Source organism: Solea senegalensis, linkage group LG20 (assembly GCF_019176455.1).
Source record: "Solea senegalensis isolate Sse05_10M linkage group LG20, IFAPA_SoseM_1, whole genome shotgun sequence".
NCBI lineage: Eukaryota > Metazoa > Chordata > Actinopteri > Pleuronectiformes > Soleidae > Solea > Solea senegalensis.
Genome location: NC_058039.1, coordinates 9,680,176 through 9,699,161, shown reverse-complemented (window position 1 = coordinate 9,699,161; position 18,986 = coordinate 9,680,176). Strand labels below are relative to the sequence as shown.

General features: G+C 41.6%; 1 protein-coding gene across 2 annotated transcripts in view; it reads left to right on the top strand.

Moving 5' to 3' along the window:
- The first annotated feature begins 612 nt into the window (after positions 1–612).
- LOC122786434 (serine/threonine-protein phosphatase 6 regulatory ankyrin repeat subunit A) overlaps positions 613–18,986 on the top strand; it is a 19,964-nt gene continuing 1,590 nt past the window's right edge. The window contains exons 1-27 of one of the 2 annotated variants that reach the window (XM_044052730.1): positions 613–796; positions 9,057–9,140; positions 9,814–9,892; positions 10,532–10,602; positions 10,900–11,100; positions 11,179–11,266; positions 11,365–11,507; positions 11,658–11,765; positions 12,732–12,836; positions 13,317–13,395; positions 13,528–13,642; positions 13,825–13,907; positions 13,989–14,052; positions 14,779–14,847; positions 14,984–15,124; positions 15,212–15,323; positions 15,410–15,436; positions 15,751–15,825; positions 15,937–16,138; positions 16,697–16,784; positions 16,934–17,051; positions 17,155–17,374; positions 17,471–17,558; positions 17,933–18,016; positions 18,103–18,251; positions 18,341–18,423; positions 18,543–18,625. In XM_044052730.1, the coding sequence (XP_043908665.1) occupies positions 770–796; positions 9,057–9,140; positions 9,814–9,892; positions 10,532–10,602; positions 10,900–11,100; positions 11,179–11,266; positions 11,365–11,507; positions 11,658–11,765; positions 12,732–12,836; positions 13,317–13,395; positions 13,528–13,642; positions 13,825–13,907; positions 13,989–14,052; positions 14,779–14,847; positions 14,984–15,124; positions 15,212–15,323; positions 15,410–15,436; positions 15,751–15,825; positions 15,937–16,138; positions 16,697–16,784; positions 16,934–17,051; positions 17,155–17,374; positions 17,471–17,558; positions 17,933–18,016; positions 18,103–18,251; positions 18,341–18,423; positions 18,543–18,625 (2,786 nt within the window). In that variant the 5' untranslated portion in view covers positions 613–769. Of the gene's footprint in view, positions 797–6,141; positions 6,795–9,056; positions 9,141–9,813; positions 9,893–10,531; positions 10,603–10,899; positions 11,101–11,178; positions 11,267–11,364; positions 11,508–11,657; positions 11,766–12,731; positions 12,837–13,316; positions 13,396–13,527; positions 13,643–13,824; positions 13,908–13,988; positions 14,053–14,778; positions 14,848–14,983; positions 15,125–15,211; positions 15,324–15,409; positions 15,437–15,750; positions 15,826–15,936; positions 16,139–16,696; positions 16,785–16,933; positions 17,052–17,154; positions 17,375–17,470; positions 17,559–17,932; positions 18,017–18,102; positions 18,252–18,340; positions 18,424–18,542; positions 18,626–18,986 lie in introns of those variants that run through there. The other variant, XM_044052729.1, reaches the window with a different exon arrangement.

The following is an 18,986-nucleotide window of genomic DNA, read 5'->3' as shown; positions in this document are numbered from 1 at the left end:
GGTTCATTGAGATAGTTTGCCACGTTGATTTACAGTATGTTCCATATATATTTGGGAAAGACACATATTCTGCGCACCGCCAAAGAGAATTGGAAATGAAAGAATCAACATGTGATTAAAAATGTGGACTCTCTGCTTTAATTTGAGGAATTGAACACAAATAATTGCAATATCCATTGAGGAATTATAAACATTGTTGTACATTATTGTCCATTTTCAGGGGCTCAGAAATAATTGGACAATTGACTCATGGTCAGGTATGGCCTGCTCACTGAAATTTCCAATACGAGGTCCAAAGATATGTAAATGCAAGGGAAGGCGGCTGCAGTAAAGGCTGAAATTAATGACAGTCGGATATGCATTTTGGGTGTCTGCATTTGAATTAAAAATAAGTGTAATGTCAAACCACATGGACATGAATGGAAAAAGCGATTGTCCACTGTCCTCGGGGGACGGGCACTTGTACACGTGTAATCCGTTTTACAAAGAAACGGATTACACAAATTTGTAAATATTTGTATAACATGTCCAGACTTGTCAACACTGTCTGCTTTTTTTATATCCCAACTTTCCCGTGGTGTCACGTCTGTCCCGTGATGCGATGAGTTTGTCCACGGCAGGAAGGAAGGGAGAAGAGGAGGGAAGCAGCACCGTTTGACTCCGGGGAGTCTGTCCTCCTTCACCCCTCCCTTCTCCCCCCCGTTAGGTTAATTTACTGGAACTCCCGGCCGAGTTAGTTAGTGCCTCCTTCGGTCTTTCCACAGGCAACATGGCTGTGTTGAAGATACAAGACCAGGTAACCTCATATTCTCCTTCCAGCTAACACTTACCGTCGAGCTGAGTCTGTGGTGCCCCTAATGCTGTTTTGCTAGTTTGCATGTTAACTAGTCGACACAAAGACTCGTTTAAGTGCCCACATTGGTGATAGCGCAACTTCACCAACATGCAGTGTAAAAAAGTTTACTTGGTGACTTTAACGACTTGCGTGACGACACATTTTTAATAAATAATGGTCTTATGGCTAGGCTAATGTTGCGGGTCGGTTAAGTGCACTGACAGTTGACATGTTAGCTAACTAGCTAGCTGTAACTCCTTTTAAGATAGAACCGTAACGTAAAAAACCGTTACGTCATCCGTTGCCTCACTTTAATTGACCCGCTTAAGTGGTCAGTTCACGTCAGATCAATGTTTTTGTTGTTTCACTGGGTGTTTTTCTTCCTTTTTCTTTTTAGTGTTTGTCTCTGTCCCTGGTGGTGATGGAGTAGTGAGCACAGCTGGATGATAGTAGCTACGAGGGTAAAAACAGTGTGGCTAAGACCGCATATGTAGTTAAAAACTGTTACAAATAAACACACGTACACTCACCAGCCACTTTATTAGGTACATCCGTTCAACTGCTTGTCAACATCTAATCTGCCATAACATGTCAGTAAGTCAATGCAATTTGGCATAAAGACAACTGCTGACAATTTTGTCATACATCTTGTTCTGTGTCTTGGAAGTAGGACTGCAAGTGTCTTTAGGGAAGTTTTGTTTAAACATGGCATGGTCATTGGTGTACATTAACTGTTGCTCTACTGGGATTTTATTGCACAACCAGTTCTAGGGTTTACAGAGAATGGTCTGAATATGACAAAATATTCAATCAGCTGCAGTTGTCTGGGTGATACCAGAGTGTAGAGAGGGTTAGACTGGTTCGAAGTGATCTAAATGTAGCAGTAACACAAATAGGCATTTGTTAAAACCAAAGTATGCAGAAGACCATCTCTCACCACAACACGTCAAACATAGAAGCAAATGTGCTACAGTGGCAGAAGACCATACTGTGTGCCACTCTTGCAATTTCAGTAAGTGTTCTGCGTACCTAACAAAGTGGCTGATGAGTTTATGATGTCTTACACACAATTGGGTTATTGCTGTGGAGTTGGATTAAACTGTTGTAATGAATTTGATTCCATATCTGCACATTACCCAAGTCTAGGCTGGTGATTTTCTACCTCGGGAACCTTCTTTTGTCAGCTGTCTATTTTGCCCCACGCTCTGTGTGGGGCAGCTGTGCACTGTCACCTGTTGCTGTAGATAAATAAGAAAGTCTGTCAGACTAAAATAGCAGGTGGTTCTGGCTCCCACGTCTTAAGCTGAGTGTGTGAATCGCACACGATACACAGGCTCAAATCTCATGAAAGACACTGCAGTGGTTATCTCACTCATACATCAGTGACACAGGAGTAGTTTTCAGGCATGACCGAAACCGATCCGACATTGGTCTGGTCAAAAATCACTGGCTCAGATGTTGCAATAGGAAAACAGTAAAATCTAATTTGATGTATAGATGTTTATTATCACATACAGTAAATGCATTACTTGGCACAGGCTGTATAGGCACAGACTGCAGAGGTGTGTACTGTCGCTGTCATGTGAATGAGGGCTGCATGTATGTTGAGCATCACTAGCATTATGTAATTGAATTGTATGTAAACTCATCAGCACAACTATGTCATTAACCGCTAAGTTGTTTTTTTGACTGGTTTTGTTATCTGTTGATACTCAAAGTTCTGTTATTAATATTGGTCACCTAAAACTGGTATCTAGTCATTCCTAGAGAATTCCATACCCTTTTTGGTAAGTGTGGCTAATCACATAAAGGTCCAAAGTTACATCTCGTTAGTTATACTACTGTAAGTAAATATGACGGGCATATGTTGTGTTATTATGTTTATTGAATAAATTATTACACTGAGAAAATTTCATGAACTTGGTGGAGTTTGATAAAACTTGCTTTACAATGGGTCAGTGGTTGTGCAGTTCCGTCGCCTGTCCAGACTGTCCATTCTTCCGGACAGTCGCAGACATGTAATAAACGGAAGAGTGTGTGTGATAAGATCCCCCTTTCTATTCTTCATTGTCCTGCGTTGTGCTTACTGAAAGAGAAACACACAGGGGGGCAGAAATAGTCACACAGTGTAACGGGTCGGCGGATGGAGTGTTTCACTTTTGTCATGGGCCTGTGTTTGTCCTCTAGAGGGTACTCTTTAGAAAGATATTAGAGTTGTGTCCTAACCAGACTGTGGTCCTGCCTGAGGAGGGAGGTGGAGATAGGCATTAACAGATCACACACATTGAAAACAGAAGGTCAGGCATACAAGAGAGAGTGTTGTAGTGTGTGTTTACTTACCCAGGGCTTTTTAGATGTGACCAGGGTGCATACATCAGCAGTATGCTGTTAATGGATACTTTCTATTGAGCCTCTATGCATTATATAACAACTTGCTTCTGTTTCTGCTTAAGTTATTTGTGTACAGTATGCACACACAGCAATTGCTATAGGTTCCCATTTCTTTTCTGTCAGGCTTAAATCCATATACATGAATCACCATGGCTTCACTGGTAAACAGATTTTGAATGGGCAGGATGTATATGTCTTAGTCATCAGAGATAATCAGAATAGATTTAAAATGTAATTTCAACTTCAGAATGAATGTCCTACAATAACTAAATAATTTCATGTCAATTATATGATTGCAAAGCAGCACAATCCATCAAAGAGTCATCATAAAGGTGAAGTTTCTTTGTCACCTGTTGATATTTAATGTCTCTTCTGATGCTGTTCTGATGTTACTTAATGACTCCTCCTCAGGTTCTCAAACACCAAGAGCAGTTAATGGATAATGTTATATTGGCAATTGGCCTTTGCATACCATACATGCTGTGTCATGACAGAAAAAGCTTTACCATAGATCACCATCTCTCGATCTTTAAAAGCTGTAAAATCTCTGAGAGTCAGCATCATCATTGGCACTGTCCCAGCACACGCATGGATCCACAACACGTGCTGGCCTTTGTGTGTCTGGACTGGGATTACATTACACACAGTGCATCCTGTCGCAGGGTCAAAGCAGAGGACAGCTAGCTTGTATATTTCTGCTCACACATGCCAGACTCACAGTCATGTTGGTTCTCTCTCATCATGAAGTGAAGCTGCTGTGTTGTCTGTGAAGGTTCTGTCATCCAAGTCATTGTCATCTTCAGAAGTTAAAGACGTTTTACCTCTCAGCCAAGAGGCTTCTTCATTTCTGGCATCGGTGATTCCTATAATTTGCAAGTTTTCTACACGTCCACTCACATTCCCGCAGTCGTCAAAATCATTCCATTCTAAAATGTGTTGCAACAGGTCATCCAGGTGGTGGGCATTTTAAGGAGTTAGCTGTGGGCAACTGGACATGCTTGAGTTAAATTGACGATGAACTGAAGGATTGGAGTTGAAAACGTCTTCAATTTAACTTAAGCAAGTCCAGTTGCCAACAGCTAACTTGTGAAGAAGCTCCTACACTGCAAGGTGGTTTTGTTTGTTGGTATTTGTGACAATATTGTGCCTGCATCCCCCAGACGTTGATGTGATGAGATCAGTTTCGCCCACAGTGTTTTTAACTCTGGGGTTACATTTTTGTACGAGCACCAGTTTGTGGATTTAATAAGCAGGCATTTAACAATTGCCTGCCTTATTTTATTTTTTTTTATTATTATTATTATTATTATTATTATTATTATTATTATTATTATTGTTTATTTATTTTTACCTTTGCTTTGTTTTGAGTTTTGTAGAAGTTACCCAAAGTCTAATTTCTGTTCTGCAAATAGTTGCTTTGTAAACATCTTAAGGCTACACTGCTCAGAATCCCCTAATGCTTGCAAGTAGAAATAAATATTGTTTGTTTATATACTTTGCATCCCAAACATCATTCTTTATTTGTGCCAGCAGACCTGCAATGTCATCTTATATGCTGCAGGAACAGAAATATAGCTGTGCTTCACATGAAGTTTATAAATGGTAAGTCCATTAAATTCAAAGTTTAGGACTGTGGAAACTCTCTATCCAAATGAATTTCTCCCTCTCTCTCATTTGTCCTCATTCCCTCCCTCTCTCTGAGTTAATGGGGTTGTGTGGCTTGGCAAGACTGTTCTTTTTAGAATCTGTGTTGAATATGAAGGAGACACTGAGACATACACAGACATGCACGGACAAAGTGGTCTTGTTTGCTACCCTCACATTTACTGGCAAAGCCTGTGTTCCAGTTTTATAATGAGGAGATGGAGACTTTTGAAGCTATGCCACTGATACACCAAAGGGTATATGAGAACACACACACACACACACACACACATCCTGTCCTGGTATCCATTTTCCTTTATTCTCTTTTATTTGGAAGGAAAGGGCACCTCTATTTTAGCACCGGATTTATAAAAATGTAGACCACTAAAATCATATTTAGCAATTCCATAAACAACCAAACATTGTTCTGTTTCTCACATGAAGTTCGTTGTATCTCAGGCTTGGCACTCAACCGAAAATGAGGAAACCTTCAATCCCCATTTGTTTCACATCATATAATAAAGGTCCATTGTGTATAATTTAGGTGAGATTACTTTTGGCAGAAATTGAGGATAATTTCTTAGTATAAATAAATAAATACTTTGTCATTTTGGAGCGTTGTGTTTTTACAATAGCCTGCAATGGACAAACTAAACATATTTTGAGTTTAAATGCTAAGTGAAGGCTACATAGGTTCTCCTACACTTGAAAGGAGAGAATTAGGTGAGGGATTTTCAATATTCAATAATAAATGTTGATACATTTTACATACGGTATCTTTTTAAATGTACATTACCAGAGAGTATAAGCTTGATATAGCATGATACAAATGCAAACATTCAGAATGTGTTGAATCATTCTACATTCAACATGGTAATGTTTGCTGAACATAGGATTTTCTTTGCAGAATCAATAATGATGAAGCTCATTCTGTAAAACAAGCATTTGATTTATGTTTTTATACCAACAGTAAAAGACAGCACTACTTGGTTAACTTTGGCGGTGTATGACTTGATAGTATTTATACATATACAGAGAACAAGGAAACATCTTTAAATACTCTATTTTAAATTGATTATGTATCTGACTAACTTTCTGTACCAGCTGACAGAGGATGTTGTAGTGCTTTAGTAGGTACCTGCCTACAATAATTTAACCCTCCTTCCTCTCTCTCTCTCTTTCTCCTCCTCTCCCCCCTCCCCCACCTCATCATTTGAAAGAACAGGCTTCAGCAGTCTATCGGAAACTAGCAATGCATACACTTGTATACGTGGGGTGCTACAGCCCCTGTCCGTGCTAATCACAGGGTCTGTGTGTGTGTGTGTGTGTGTGTGTGTGTGTGTGTATGTGTGTGTGTGAGAGAGTGTGTGTATTCCTGGCTGCAGCATAGCAGTGAGGATATGTGGCTTCCTGTGTGTGCTGCTCGGCAGCTCCAGCTCATTCTGCTGCATGCCGCTCACTGACACCATTACGCAGAGGAATTCCCTGCTGTCTCTGCTGCTGCTGTTCACAGGGAGTCTGAGCGTGGGGTAAAGGGAAGAAGGGAGAGAAGACATGCAGCAAAGCAACATTGACCGATGGAGGACATTGGATTTTTCTTGAACATGAACTGTGTTTGTTCCTGAGGAAATCACACTTTCAGTGGGATTTCTTGCTGACCCTTGTGCTCCTTAATTGTGCACATATATGTAGGTTGGAACACTGTATGAGTGTGTGTGTGTGAGTGAGAGTGATTGTGTTGATGTGTGTGTATGAGTGTTCATTACTGATGCGGTCAGAGCGGGCTAGCCGTGTGTGCATTGTGGTGCTGGAGGAGGTGGAGGAGGATGAGCCCTCATCTTCACCCCCACCTCCTCGGCCCAAATCATCTCCAGACCGCAGGTCCCATCATGCCTCTCGAAGGGCTGCTGCGCAAGAGGACAAGGTGAGATGGGCTCTTCTTTTTGCTCATCTATCGAATGAATCTGACTTGGCTCAATCATCATTTCACCGGAGGTGTTGTCTTCTCTCGGTTTATATCCGGTTGGTGTCTAAATGTCAGCATTCACTTGGATTTTTAACCACACCAGCACTCTCGTATTCCCTTGTTCTCAAGTTAAAACCTGTGCTGAAGTACATTGTCACACGTTCTATTGCATTTAAAGACAAAGCCATGCCGGCACATGCTGTCTAGTGCTAAATATAGCACCAATAACATCACTAACATAGCTCAGCCATATGAGATAGCTGCAGGTTTGAATAGATTATCAGCAAAGCCTAGGCCTTTGTAGTCTTCAGTGTTGGCTGTATAAAGGGCAAGTGTACATTGAAACATGGTAATAATAACTCTTCAGTCTATGCTCTTTGAAGTGTGCATATTGATGCAAAGCCGATGAAGATGTGTCGGCCCCGATGATAGGGTCTGTGTTTCGTATTTGTCTTCTTGATCTTTGACATAGTTTTGATGTTCTTCAGAGTAGTAGGCAAGAGATGGATAACAACATGCCTAACGGCCCCACTTATTTTTAGTTGGGATGAAATGAGAGAGGTATGGGGACATAGCTTGAGACTACCAAGCAGGTTCACATGGTGGTGTTTATATTTTACTGAATGGCATAACTCAAATCTCACTTAATGTGGCAGCCCCTGTTGGGGAAAAGGGTGTAAATGTGCAAGATTAGTGTGCAAGATTATTGACAGACACAGTATTGTAGAGGTCACACTTGGTATATTGAAAAACACAGGGCCTACCTTAGAAGTGCATCATCATGTCAGTGTTCATATATTTGTTTAACTTGTGAGTGCATTATCAGTAATAGTGAAGCACAATATTAAAGCACTGGTCATAGTGTGCTGTCTAAGGTTTATAAACTAGAGAATAATATTAATCTTAGAGTAAGCCATTGAAACAAGGAAGATTAGCTATAGTTGTCAAGTAAGATGGTCATTATATAGTAATGATGATACAAAATTATGATATACACACAAAAAATGGCTCACAATATTTTTTTCAATACTTTATAGTAGGGCTGCAACAATTATTCGATTAATCAATTTCTGAATTCCTTGTCAACTATTTTGATAATCAAGTAGTTTTTTCAGCTTCTTAAATGTTAATATTTTCTGGTTTCTTTTTTCCATATAACAAAGAAATCATTAAAACTGAATAATTTTGGTTTGTGGATGAAACAAGACAGAGAGAGAGAACAGCAGCATTTCCAGGTTTGCTAAACTCTGATCTATATTTTTCAACATAGAGGCCTGCCATTGGGTCCTTATTTCAGGCACCATTCCCTCCCTCCACCTCTTGCTTGTTAGTATTTTTAAAAATTCCTTTGCCAAGATAAACAGTATGAAAAGCTACCAAGCTAGCAGCCTACCTGCTAAAAATGGAAAGATTCAATAAAGATTGAGCAATGATATTGTCAACATGCATGCATGTTTTCTCATTGTTTATTGGAGAACTATTTTGAAAGCAGCAGTATTCAGAAATGAATTGTGAGCTTAATATAGTGTTCCTTCCTTTAGCCTTTAATTTTGTATGGGCTCATGCCGTTCTGTAGCCCAGCAATACCACAGAGGGTTTATGATGTCTGCTGAGCATCAGTGTCAGGCAGCACCATGTATCTATGTATATGCTAACTATGTACACACACACATACAGATGTATGCAGTATAATCCAAGGGGAGTGATGTTGTAAGGTATGTGTCCAGGATGTTTTTGCATTTTCCTTTTGAAGAAATGTCACATCTCTTCTCAGGAACATGACTTCACAAGTGCTTTGTGTAACTTAGTTAGCTGATTCCAAATGGTGGTGGAATAGTAAATGCTTTGTTAGTTACAGAGAAATTTCTTCCCACATTGCACCTGTCTTTCACGTCACTGTTTACATTCTTATCAAGTGGCCTCACACCGCATGGCAACAGAGCACAGCTTTAACACTCACAGATGGACTCAGACATTTACATAATGGTGTGTATGTGTGTTTTTGAGCTCTATGCTGCAGCTGATACTGTTGTAAACAAACGTGTGATATAAAGCCATTTTATGACCTTTGGCTTTCTCCCAGCCTGGGATTACAGACCCTCTCCTTTGAAATTTCTTAAATGTCAGTTGTCAACATAGAAAATGACTGCCTTGCAAGTTGAATGAAGGACGTAGGTGTTGTTCATCAGCACTTGTCTCTCTCTTTTTCTTTGTCTGTAGCCATCTTTGTTAAGAGCCATCTTCAAAGTGGACCCAGATGAAGTTCGCTCCCTCATATTTAAGAAGGAGGATGTCAACATTCAGGTTAGTCACACTGTTATTTTTACTCTGATTGCATCCCAGTATAAACGACACCAAGTAGAGCAGCAGTCAGCCTGCATGCTACAATTGATCTGGGTAGCTATTTATCGATTGACTAAGAGTGCCTTTTGGCAGCTTTTTTCCTTTCCCATTTTGTAAAGCTGTCAACCAGGACAGGACACATGAGCCCTTCATAACATTCTCCACTGTCCAACGACCTTCACCTGATACCTCTCTGCCATTTTTCTCCCATCACTTTCACTGTCTATTCTTCATCTTCTCTGTTTACACCCCATAGTTTTCTAGCCTATGTTTTTCTCTCTGTGCTTCCATCTTTGTGTGGGTCTAATAATGCTGAGTTCATTATCATACTGAGTCTCCCTGGAGTCAGCACCTCTTGTGGTCACATGACATTTGTTTATAGCCCCACTCTTCCAATTGCTCTCTACTGAGTTGGAGTAGACAGAGAGGTGGGGGGTGCAGTAGAGTGATGCAAGTGAGAATGCAAGTGACCAGTTGATGGACATTTTCCACTCGTGGCCAAAGTCTCATGTTTCTTGTGGTCTCCTAGTGTGGGGTTTATGGATTTTGTTTGGTGTGTGTGTAATGAATGAGGTTAAAAAAAAAAGAAATGATGTTATGGTGTAATTAGTGTTTTCTTTGGTTCTCCTGTTAGGATAATGAGAAGAGGACACCTCTGCATGCTGCAGCGTACCTGGGAGACGCAGAGATCATTGAGCTGCTCATCCTGTCTGGTAAACATAGCAGATTGCAATCTACCCATTTATTAAACAATCCACTTAATCATCTACTAGTAATATTTTTTTTTATTTATTGTAGAGATTTTCTTGATTTATTGTTAAAATGCAAGCTTGTTTCCAGCTGCTTTGTATCTATTTGAGCTTGGGACTGAGGCATAATCCAGCACTCAACCTATGCAATCGTGTTCTTTTTCGTCCTTCAAAAAATTTCAATGAATGCTGCAATCGTTTCAATAAACGTCTACATATACACAAAACCAATATTGTAGTGACTCATAACATACGACAAAAGTGTGTTGGTGTGTGATTGTATGTGTACTCAATGTGTTTCTCAATAATTTGATGAGTCAGCAACAGGTGCAGCGTCAGAGCTATTTTAACCCCTTGAGCTTTCCAATTTGGCTCTTGGGAGTGTCTAATCTCCTAAGCTCTGCTGGTTGATAGAACCCACTGCAAAGAAGTCGCATAAAAATCTCTTTTAACATCTTTATAATTAGTTTTTGGCTTTGATTCACAGTCTCATTCAAGTGTCATTGAGAAGACATTTTTTTTTTTACATGTTTGTTGTCACTCTTGTTGACTTCTCTCTGTCTCTCTGTCACACACACGTACAATTTCCTTCTCTTATGCAAGGAGCCAGAGTCAACGCCAAAGATAACAAGTGGCTAACTCCTCTTCACCGAGCTGTTGCTTCTTGTAGTGAGGTAATATATTACACACACACACACACACACACACACACAGGGATATTTACTAACGCAGCTAACATGGACACCCAGAGAAAATAATTAGAGCTGTAATATGTTTTATAGATGAATACAGTCAGAGGTAAATTGACACAACCTCTTGGAACTTGTGCTTTAGCACTTGTGTCTTTTTATTTATTTTGTAGTGTTCTCATTAAAGCCCTTGCTTCATTAAGCACACTGGTCAGCACACTGTGACAGTGTAAAAAAAAAAGAGTCTGCTCACCTCATGACCCATGCTCCCTGTCCATCCAGGATGCAGTGTCAGTGTTGTTGAAACACAGTGCAGATGTGAACGCTCGCGACAAGAACTGGCAGACACCGCTTCATGTAGCAGCGAGCAACAAGGCAGTACGCTGCGCAGAGGCTTTGGTTCCTCTGCTTAGCAATGTAAACGTCTCTGACCGCGCAGGACGCACTGCCTTGCATCATGCTGCCTTCAGTGGACACGTAGAGGTTGGTCTTCTTTTCCTAATACACTCATGCAAACAAAGATTCATCAGCACATACTCAACGTGCTCCATGTTTTGTCAGATGGTGAAGCTGCTTCTGTCCAGAGGAGCCAACATTAATGCGTTTGATAAGAAGGACAGGAGGGCTATCCACTGGGCAGCCTACATGGGTAAGATTGCAGTTCCTAGTAGTTGATTCTAGAAACTGAACAGGGTAGAAAGCACTGGATTGACTTTAACTCGCCTCATACTCTGTCCTTGGTTTTAGGTCACCTTGAAGTGGTGAAATTATTGGTGGCCAGTGGAGCTGAGGTGGACTGTAAGGACAAGAAGGCCTATACTCCTCTCCACACAGCTGCCTCCAGTGGCATGGGCAGCACCGTGCACTACTTGCTGAGCCTGGGTGTCCACGTTAGTACATATGCACTTGCAATATTCTTATGTACATCCTGTGTTATGACCCATACAACTTGCTAAATCTTTACTTGTAACTATACAAGCTATCTTGAATGGCACGATCGTGTAGTAATATAATATGTTTAATTCTCTCTCTTTGCATAGGTTAACGAGGTAAATGCCTATGGCAACACCCCACTGCATTTGGCCTGTTATAATGGACAGGACGTGGTGGTCAGTGAGCTCATCGAGACGGGGACCAATGTCAATCAGGTATGTGTGGAATATATAGAATATATAGTTGTGTGTTTCGCCATCTAGTGGCGCCACCAGTACTGCGGTGGCACGTTGTCCGTCACCCTCTGCTGTCCTGCACTGTTCTGCACAGTGGTCACGGTCACTTCTCCAAACCTATGCCTGCTGCAGCGTTTTGCAGCTGAGAGGTCTGGATATTTATTCAAATTGTAGGCCTACTCAGTAGCAAATTATGATTTTAAAAGTAACTAAGCGTACTGTCTGTAATCTAAAATTACAGACAGTACGAGTACTCCACAATGAATTACAGTAATGTGAGTAGTTGAAATTGTTTACCTCCACCACTGATTAACTCAGCTACTTGATGTTTACATTGTGGTCATTAGTTTGCCCTAATTAGAGCAACTTACGTCATATTTCACAACAACACCACATTGCGTTAATTTACTCTGTGCGACCCGGCAGCCTTGATAGAGGCGTCTAACGTGAGCTAGCTCAGCGAAGTTTGCTTAGCTGACATTACTTTTTCACTGTGTTAACCTAGGCAGCCGCATGCTATTCATTGTGAGATTGCCGAATTTTAACCAAAATTTATCGGGCTGTTGCTGTTGGGAACTAAGTCCCCTCTGTTAATATTTTTGATCCACTTCTGGCGAATATCGTGGTCCTCTGCACGCCCAGGGAATCGATATAGACCTTACGGCCACAGACAGGGGCAAGGGTAAAGGGTTTGTGTAGTTCGCATTCAGTTTTTATCCAAATTATCCAGTTTCCTACTGCTGTTTCAGCAGCTGAGAATTGCACAGGTTCTTCCCGACTTCCTAGACATTGTCAAAATTAGTGCTGCATGAAAAGTACAGGTAAAAGTAGAAATGTACACTGCTTATGACAGCTCCCTATAGCAGATTAAAAGTGCATGGGTACCGTGGTATGTTTGTGGTCACTGTCTTTATTTAATTGTATTATATTTGTATTTTGATTCAGGTGAATGAGAGGGGCTTTTCTGCTCTCCACTTTGCCTCCTCCTCTCGCCAGGGGGCGCTGTGTCAGGAGCTGCTGTTAGCCCACGGCGCTCATATCAACATGCGGGTGCGTCCATATGCAAATACAGTTTCACACAAATACTGAAACACACAGTGATACTGATGACAATGATATAATCATATTTTTTTAAAGAACACAATTTGATGTAATAAAAACAAGACGGTGAGATAAGTTCTTACCAGTTTATGTGTGCTACACAGATTTGAAATGATTGTGTATGTAACACTTTGGTCGCAGTGATGGAAACTGATATTAAGTCCTCAGAGCCTCAAGATGCAAGGCCATATGGAAGATGGGGGATGTGATGGTTCCCTGTGGCTGCAAGCTGCTCTGTGTGTGTGTGTGTGGTCAACGTTTTTGAGACAAGTTCTGTTCATTTTAGCTGTTTGACATCAGTGTTAGACTCACATTTGAGTCAGCAGCCCAAACCTACACCTCCCTAATACTTATATCCTGTGTATGTTGTTTTCAGATGATCGTAACTATTTTCCTTGTCTGTTGTTGTCTCTCCCTTCATCTGTCTAGAGTAAGGATGGTAAGACCCCCCTCCACATGGCAGCTACCCATGGAAGGTTCTCCTGCTGTCAGGCCCTCATTCAAAATGGTGAGCGCCTCAATTCAAATAGATTTTTAAGATCTATAAATATTAATGTGTGTCTTGTCTTGGTTGTGCTTACTTTCCTGTGTAGGTGTAATTGAATGACACACATATACATGTTTATTTATGTGTATGTAGGAGCTGAGATTGATTGTGAGGACAAGAGCAGAAACTCTGCCCTTCACATCGCTGCCCGCTACGGACACGAGCTCATCATCACAGCTCTCATCAAACAAGGAGCCAACACCGCCAAGTCAGTAACAACTGACTTTTAAACTGAGTTTATTCTGTGCTTTGTTAATGATACGAATAGAGATAGTTACATATCCTCTCAACCTCTTTGTTTTCTGTCTGTCATGAAAACTGCAACTTCACACACACAGTATCCTTCCCGTCTTGTAATAACTAACTACTCTTTACCATTTATGTTTTCAGGAGGGGCATTCACGGGATGTTCCCTCTTCACCTGGCAGCTCTCAGTGGCTTCTCAGATTGCTGCAGGAAGCTGCTGTCCTCAGGTACATTCATGCTGACACCACACTTGTCACTGCAAACACCTTGTTAACTTAAAATAATTTGCTGATAGCATATTTGTGCAGAGTTTGACATAGACACCACTGATGACTTTGGGAGGACCTGTCTACATGCTGCTGCAGCTGGAGGGTAAGAGTGTTTTTGTGTCTGTTGTACCATTGTTTCATACAGTATATTGTTGTCTTTTTTTATGATTTTTGTTCTTTTTTGAGAGTACAGAGAAACAGAAAGCCCATACTTCTCTGTGTGCTGGAAGGTGATACATGTAAAATAATTAGAGGATGGTTGCCAAAGATTTTGAAAAACAGAGCCACATTCATTCACGTGGGCCACATAGTGGCTAGCACTGTTTCCTCACAGCAAGAAGGTTGCTGGTTTGTATCCCAGTCTGGGCCTTTCTATGTGGAGTTTGCATGTTCTCCCTGTGTGCAAAAACCTGCAGAGCTTAATTGGACATTCTAAATTGTGAGTGAATGGTTGTTTATCTCTATATGTTGTATACCCTGCAATGGACTGGTGGGCCTGTCCAAGGTGTATCGTCCTATGCCAGCTGGGATTGGCGTCAGCAGCCTCGTGACCCTCATGTGGAGGATAAAGCGGTAGAGTGTTCTACCGTCTAACAGGCGGTGATTGGAATTGAAAGTTGGTTTGCTCTGAGCAGCTACAACGGAGTCAAAGCCACATAAAATGATCATCTGATGAGAGACGTGTGTGGGCTGCAAATGAAAAATTAAATTGTGAATATACTGATAGTACGTTTGTTATTTTCTTGGTCTCTGATGAGCTGCTGTATAGAATTATTTTTATTTTGTTTTGAGAGATTTATATCACGATTAAAACTCGCTCTCCAAACAGGAACCTGGAGTGTTTGAACCTGCTGTTAAACATAGGAGCAGACTTTAACAGGAAAGACAATTTTGGAAGGTGAGCTTAAATTGAATTTAATCTAGTAACAACAAAGACTGAAGACACTGGTTAACATTTGAGAACAATTTGGAGAATGATGGAGAGTATTAAGATGTCACTGAGATAAATAACATTGACTCTCTGACCTTCCCAGGACTCCATTACACTATGCATCGGCCAACTGTAATTTCCAGTGTGTGTTTGCCTTGGTGGGCTCCGGGGCAAGTGTTAATGAGCTGGACCAGAGAGGCTGTAGCCCCCTGCACTATGCTGCTGCTGCTGACACTGATGGAAAGTAAGTTCTTCTGTGAGGTTTACCTATTTATATTTACGGATCAGAGTCCCCAGTGTCCGATTTAAGCTTCTCCCTTGTCTTTGTCAGATGTGTAGAGTACCTGTTGAGGAATGATGCCGATCCAGGAGTGAGAGACAAACAGGGTTATAGTGCTGTGCATTATGCCTCAGCCTATGGACGCACACTCTGCCTGGAACTGGTGTGTACAGTTGCTGTGCTGAATGAAAATACGTATGTCTTCTACTGATTTAAAAAAAAAAAACAGTCTTTGTCTGTCTCTTTTAGATGGCGAGTGAGACTCCTCTTGATGTGGTAAGGAAGAAATCTGAATCAGCCAGTGTTGTACAATGAGCTCTTAGAATGATTCTTGAAGTGTTAGTCAAATTGAGCTACTGCTAAACATACTCTATCTTGTTTTTGTTGGGATAGCAATTGGCCGATCAGTTTTTTAGGCTAAGAAAAGAGAATGCTTTTTAACCTTAAATCCCTTGTGGCCTACAAATTTGCCATGTCTTTTGTGCAGCTGCATCCTCATACCATTAACATTGTCGCACATGGAGTAATGAGTTAACAAAACTAAACCAAGACCTCTCATAAGTAATATATAAACCATGTCTCTGTTTCAGCTAATGGAAACATCGGGAACTGACATTCTGAGTGACTCACAGAGCCAGGCCCCCATCAGTCCACTGCATCTGGCGGTTAGATTGTCTCCTTCACTCCCTCCACCATGTTTTTTTTCCATTGATTTTGATGAGTTCCACCGCTACTGCCTTTAAACAAAGTGTGTGCGTTACTTTTTATTCACCCAGGCTTATCATGGACACTGTGGAGCATTAGAGGTTCTCCTGGCGTCCCTGCTGGATGTGGACGTTCGTAGCCCAGAGGGCTGCACCCCGCTCAGCCTTGCCTGCTCAAGTGGTCACCAAGAGTGTGTCTCCTTGCTGCTGCACCATGGTGCCTCACCCATGACCCATGACTACACACAGAAAAAGACAGCCATTCATGCTGCAGGTTTGTACATGCATGCAGCTACACATATATACAGACACTGACAGTACAACAACTGAAACTGTTTTGGATGCAGTATTGTATGTGCTTAATTCACAGCACATGATAATCCTCTTGCCAACATGTTTTTTGCAAGACACTAATTGGCAGTCAGTATTTGCTAAATGTGAAGTATTGATAGTCACAGACCCTGATCCCATTTCCACAATGCTGGAAATTTGATCTGAGCCTGCAGCAACTCAAGCCACCCCAACTAATCAGAATTCAGGATGGAGAAACAGAGGCTGAGTGACAGCAGTGCTATAATTAAGGTTCTGTAGTCAACCTGTGGACATTAAAACAAGCTAAATTAAAATCATTCCCTGTGTCAATTCTCGCTTGTGTGACCCCCTGTTGCTGGACACTTGTGTAGTGGGAACTAGCACTGAGTGCAAAGACTATTGATCACAAGACAGTATGTGTAATCTTGCATGGAGTTAGTGGTTATCTTATATATGCAGTGTGGGCGTGGCTTAAAAACAATGAATCAAACTGCCAAATATGTTTGTTTGTTTGCTGCAGCTATGAATGGCCACCCAGAGTGCTTGCGCCTGCTCATGAGCAACAACGACCAGCAAATTAATTTGGATGCGCCAGACAGCAACGGACAGTGAGTGTGTATGTGTGTGCATAGTAAAAAAAAAACAAACAATGGCTTAGGTTGGAGTATTTCACTGCTGTAATTGGATTAACGTGTTGTTTATATTGACTAACTAGTTTTACTGCACTGTTTTATCATATTTCTTACTCTGTGAACAGGACTCCTCTGATGTTGGCAGTGCTGAGCGGCCACACTGAGTGTGTGTACTCACTGCTTAGTCAAGGAGCCAGTGTCGTAAAGCAGGACCGGTGGGGAAGGACAGCACTACACCGTGGGGTCAGACACTCACTCACTCAGGAAAAAAAAAAACATGTTTATTATAAATTGTATGTATGTGTTTATCATTTCTGATGCTTTGCATGGTCCCATTTCTACACAGGCAGTGACAGGCCAGGAGGAGTGTGTAGAGGCCCTGCTCCAGCGAGGGGCCACAGTGTGCGCGAGGGACATCCGGGGCCGTTCCCCTCTTCACCTGGCATCTGCCTGTGGCCGTGTTGGTGCCCTGGGTGCTCTGATGCAGGGCACCAGCACCTCACACACTGACACACACCTCACAGACAACCAGGGCTACACACCGCTGCACTGGGCCTGCTACAATGGTACCGTGACATTACCTGGGACAAATTTGTAGACCTACCAGCATCTGTGTTGTTTGTATTTACATCTGTTTCTCCCTCATCTTTCTGTCTCGCCAGGTTATGATGCATGTGTGGAGGTGTTGTTAGACCAGGAGGTGTTCAGGAAGACTAAGGGCAATGTATTCAGTCCACTGCACTGTGCTGTGTAAGACAATGTGTTTCCACCATGGACTGTATATACAAATGAAGTAGTCTAACAGTTTGAGAAATGGAGTCTAGGACGTAGGACGGTGGTAGCAGTTAGCTCCCAGAGGGTGACTCTGTTGGTTGTCAAACTCTGTTAGTAAACATTTTTTAATGATCTCAATTCCAAGTTTCGGGTCCTCAGAAGCATATGATTTGTAAATGATGTTCCCAGTTAGAGGAAAGTGGATGATAAATCACGGCACATGCGTGGACACCAGTGTGATTCACTGTAAATCCTGGTCCATTTTTATGTACAGTCTATGGTTATCCTTTGTTTTAATGTAGCTGAACTCTGGCCTGAGGGTTTTTGACGGTGTTTGTTGTGCGTTGTAGTATGAATGATAACGACGGCGTGGCTGAGATGTTAATCGACTCCCTGGGCTCTACAATTGTCAATGCTACTGATGCAAAGGGCAGGTAAGAGACAAAAATGACATAGTTCTGTAACCACTGTGAGCACAAGCTCTGTCGCTGTAATGGCACCTGTGTTTGTGTTCATGCAGGACACCGCTTCACGCTGCAGCCTTTTCTGACCACGTGGAGTGTGTTTCCCTTCTTCTGAGCCACGGAGCTCAGGTAAATGTAGTTGACACATACACAAGGAGGACACCGCTAATGATGGCAGCACTAAATGGACAGACCAATGCTGTGGGTCAGTACACTTGCTAACCCATAGATATACTGCTCAGCTTCGGATTTCTTCACCTCTGATATGTAACGGTCTCCTTTCGTGTTTTACAGAAGTATTGATGAGCAGCACTAAAGCAGACTTAACATTACAGGATACAAACAGAGACACAGCATTGCATCTGGCTTGCAGCAAGGTAGCAAGACAGGAAATGTTTTTTCTAATGCACCAGCCATGGTAAATTATGGATATTAACCTGTCACTTACTCTATTAATGTTTGTTTTTCTTTGTCCATCACTGCCCGTTCCTCTTAGGGTCATGAGACGAGTGCCTTGTTGATTCTGGAGAAAATGAGCGACAGGAATCTCATTAACTGCACCAACGCCTCTCTCCAGACGTACGTATACTCAAGGGTGCTGACAAGAGATTTTCTTTGACTAACTTTAGACCAGGTTTTAGTTGGTCATTTGCACGGATGCTTTCTGCTGCACCTTACCACACTTTATTTCAACACCCTCACACACATGCCGATGTCCATTTGCTATTTTATAGCATCAAATGAACTAACTAAATCCTAGATAAAAAAGATGATCAAAAACAAATGCTGTCTATATAACTACCTGAAAAATTTATGAGGCAGCCAAGATGTTTTGGCTTCACCTCAAGGACACACACAAATATGATGATGATTTGGGACGACATACTATACTATGACTTTTTTGGGTAATTTTGGTCGACATACTACAGTCTGATGTTTT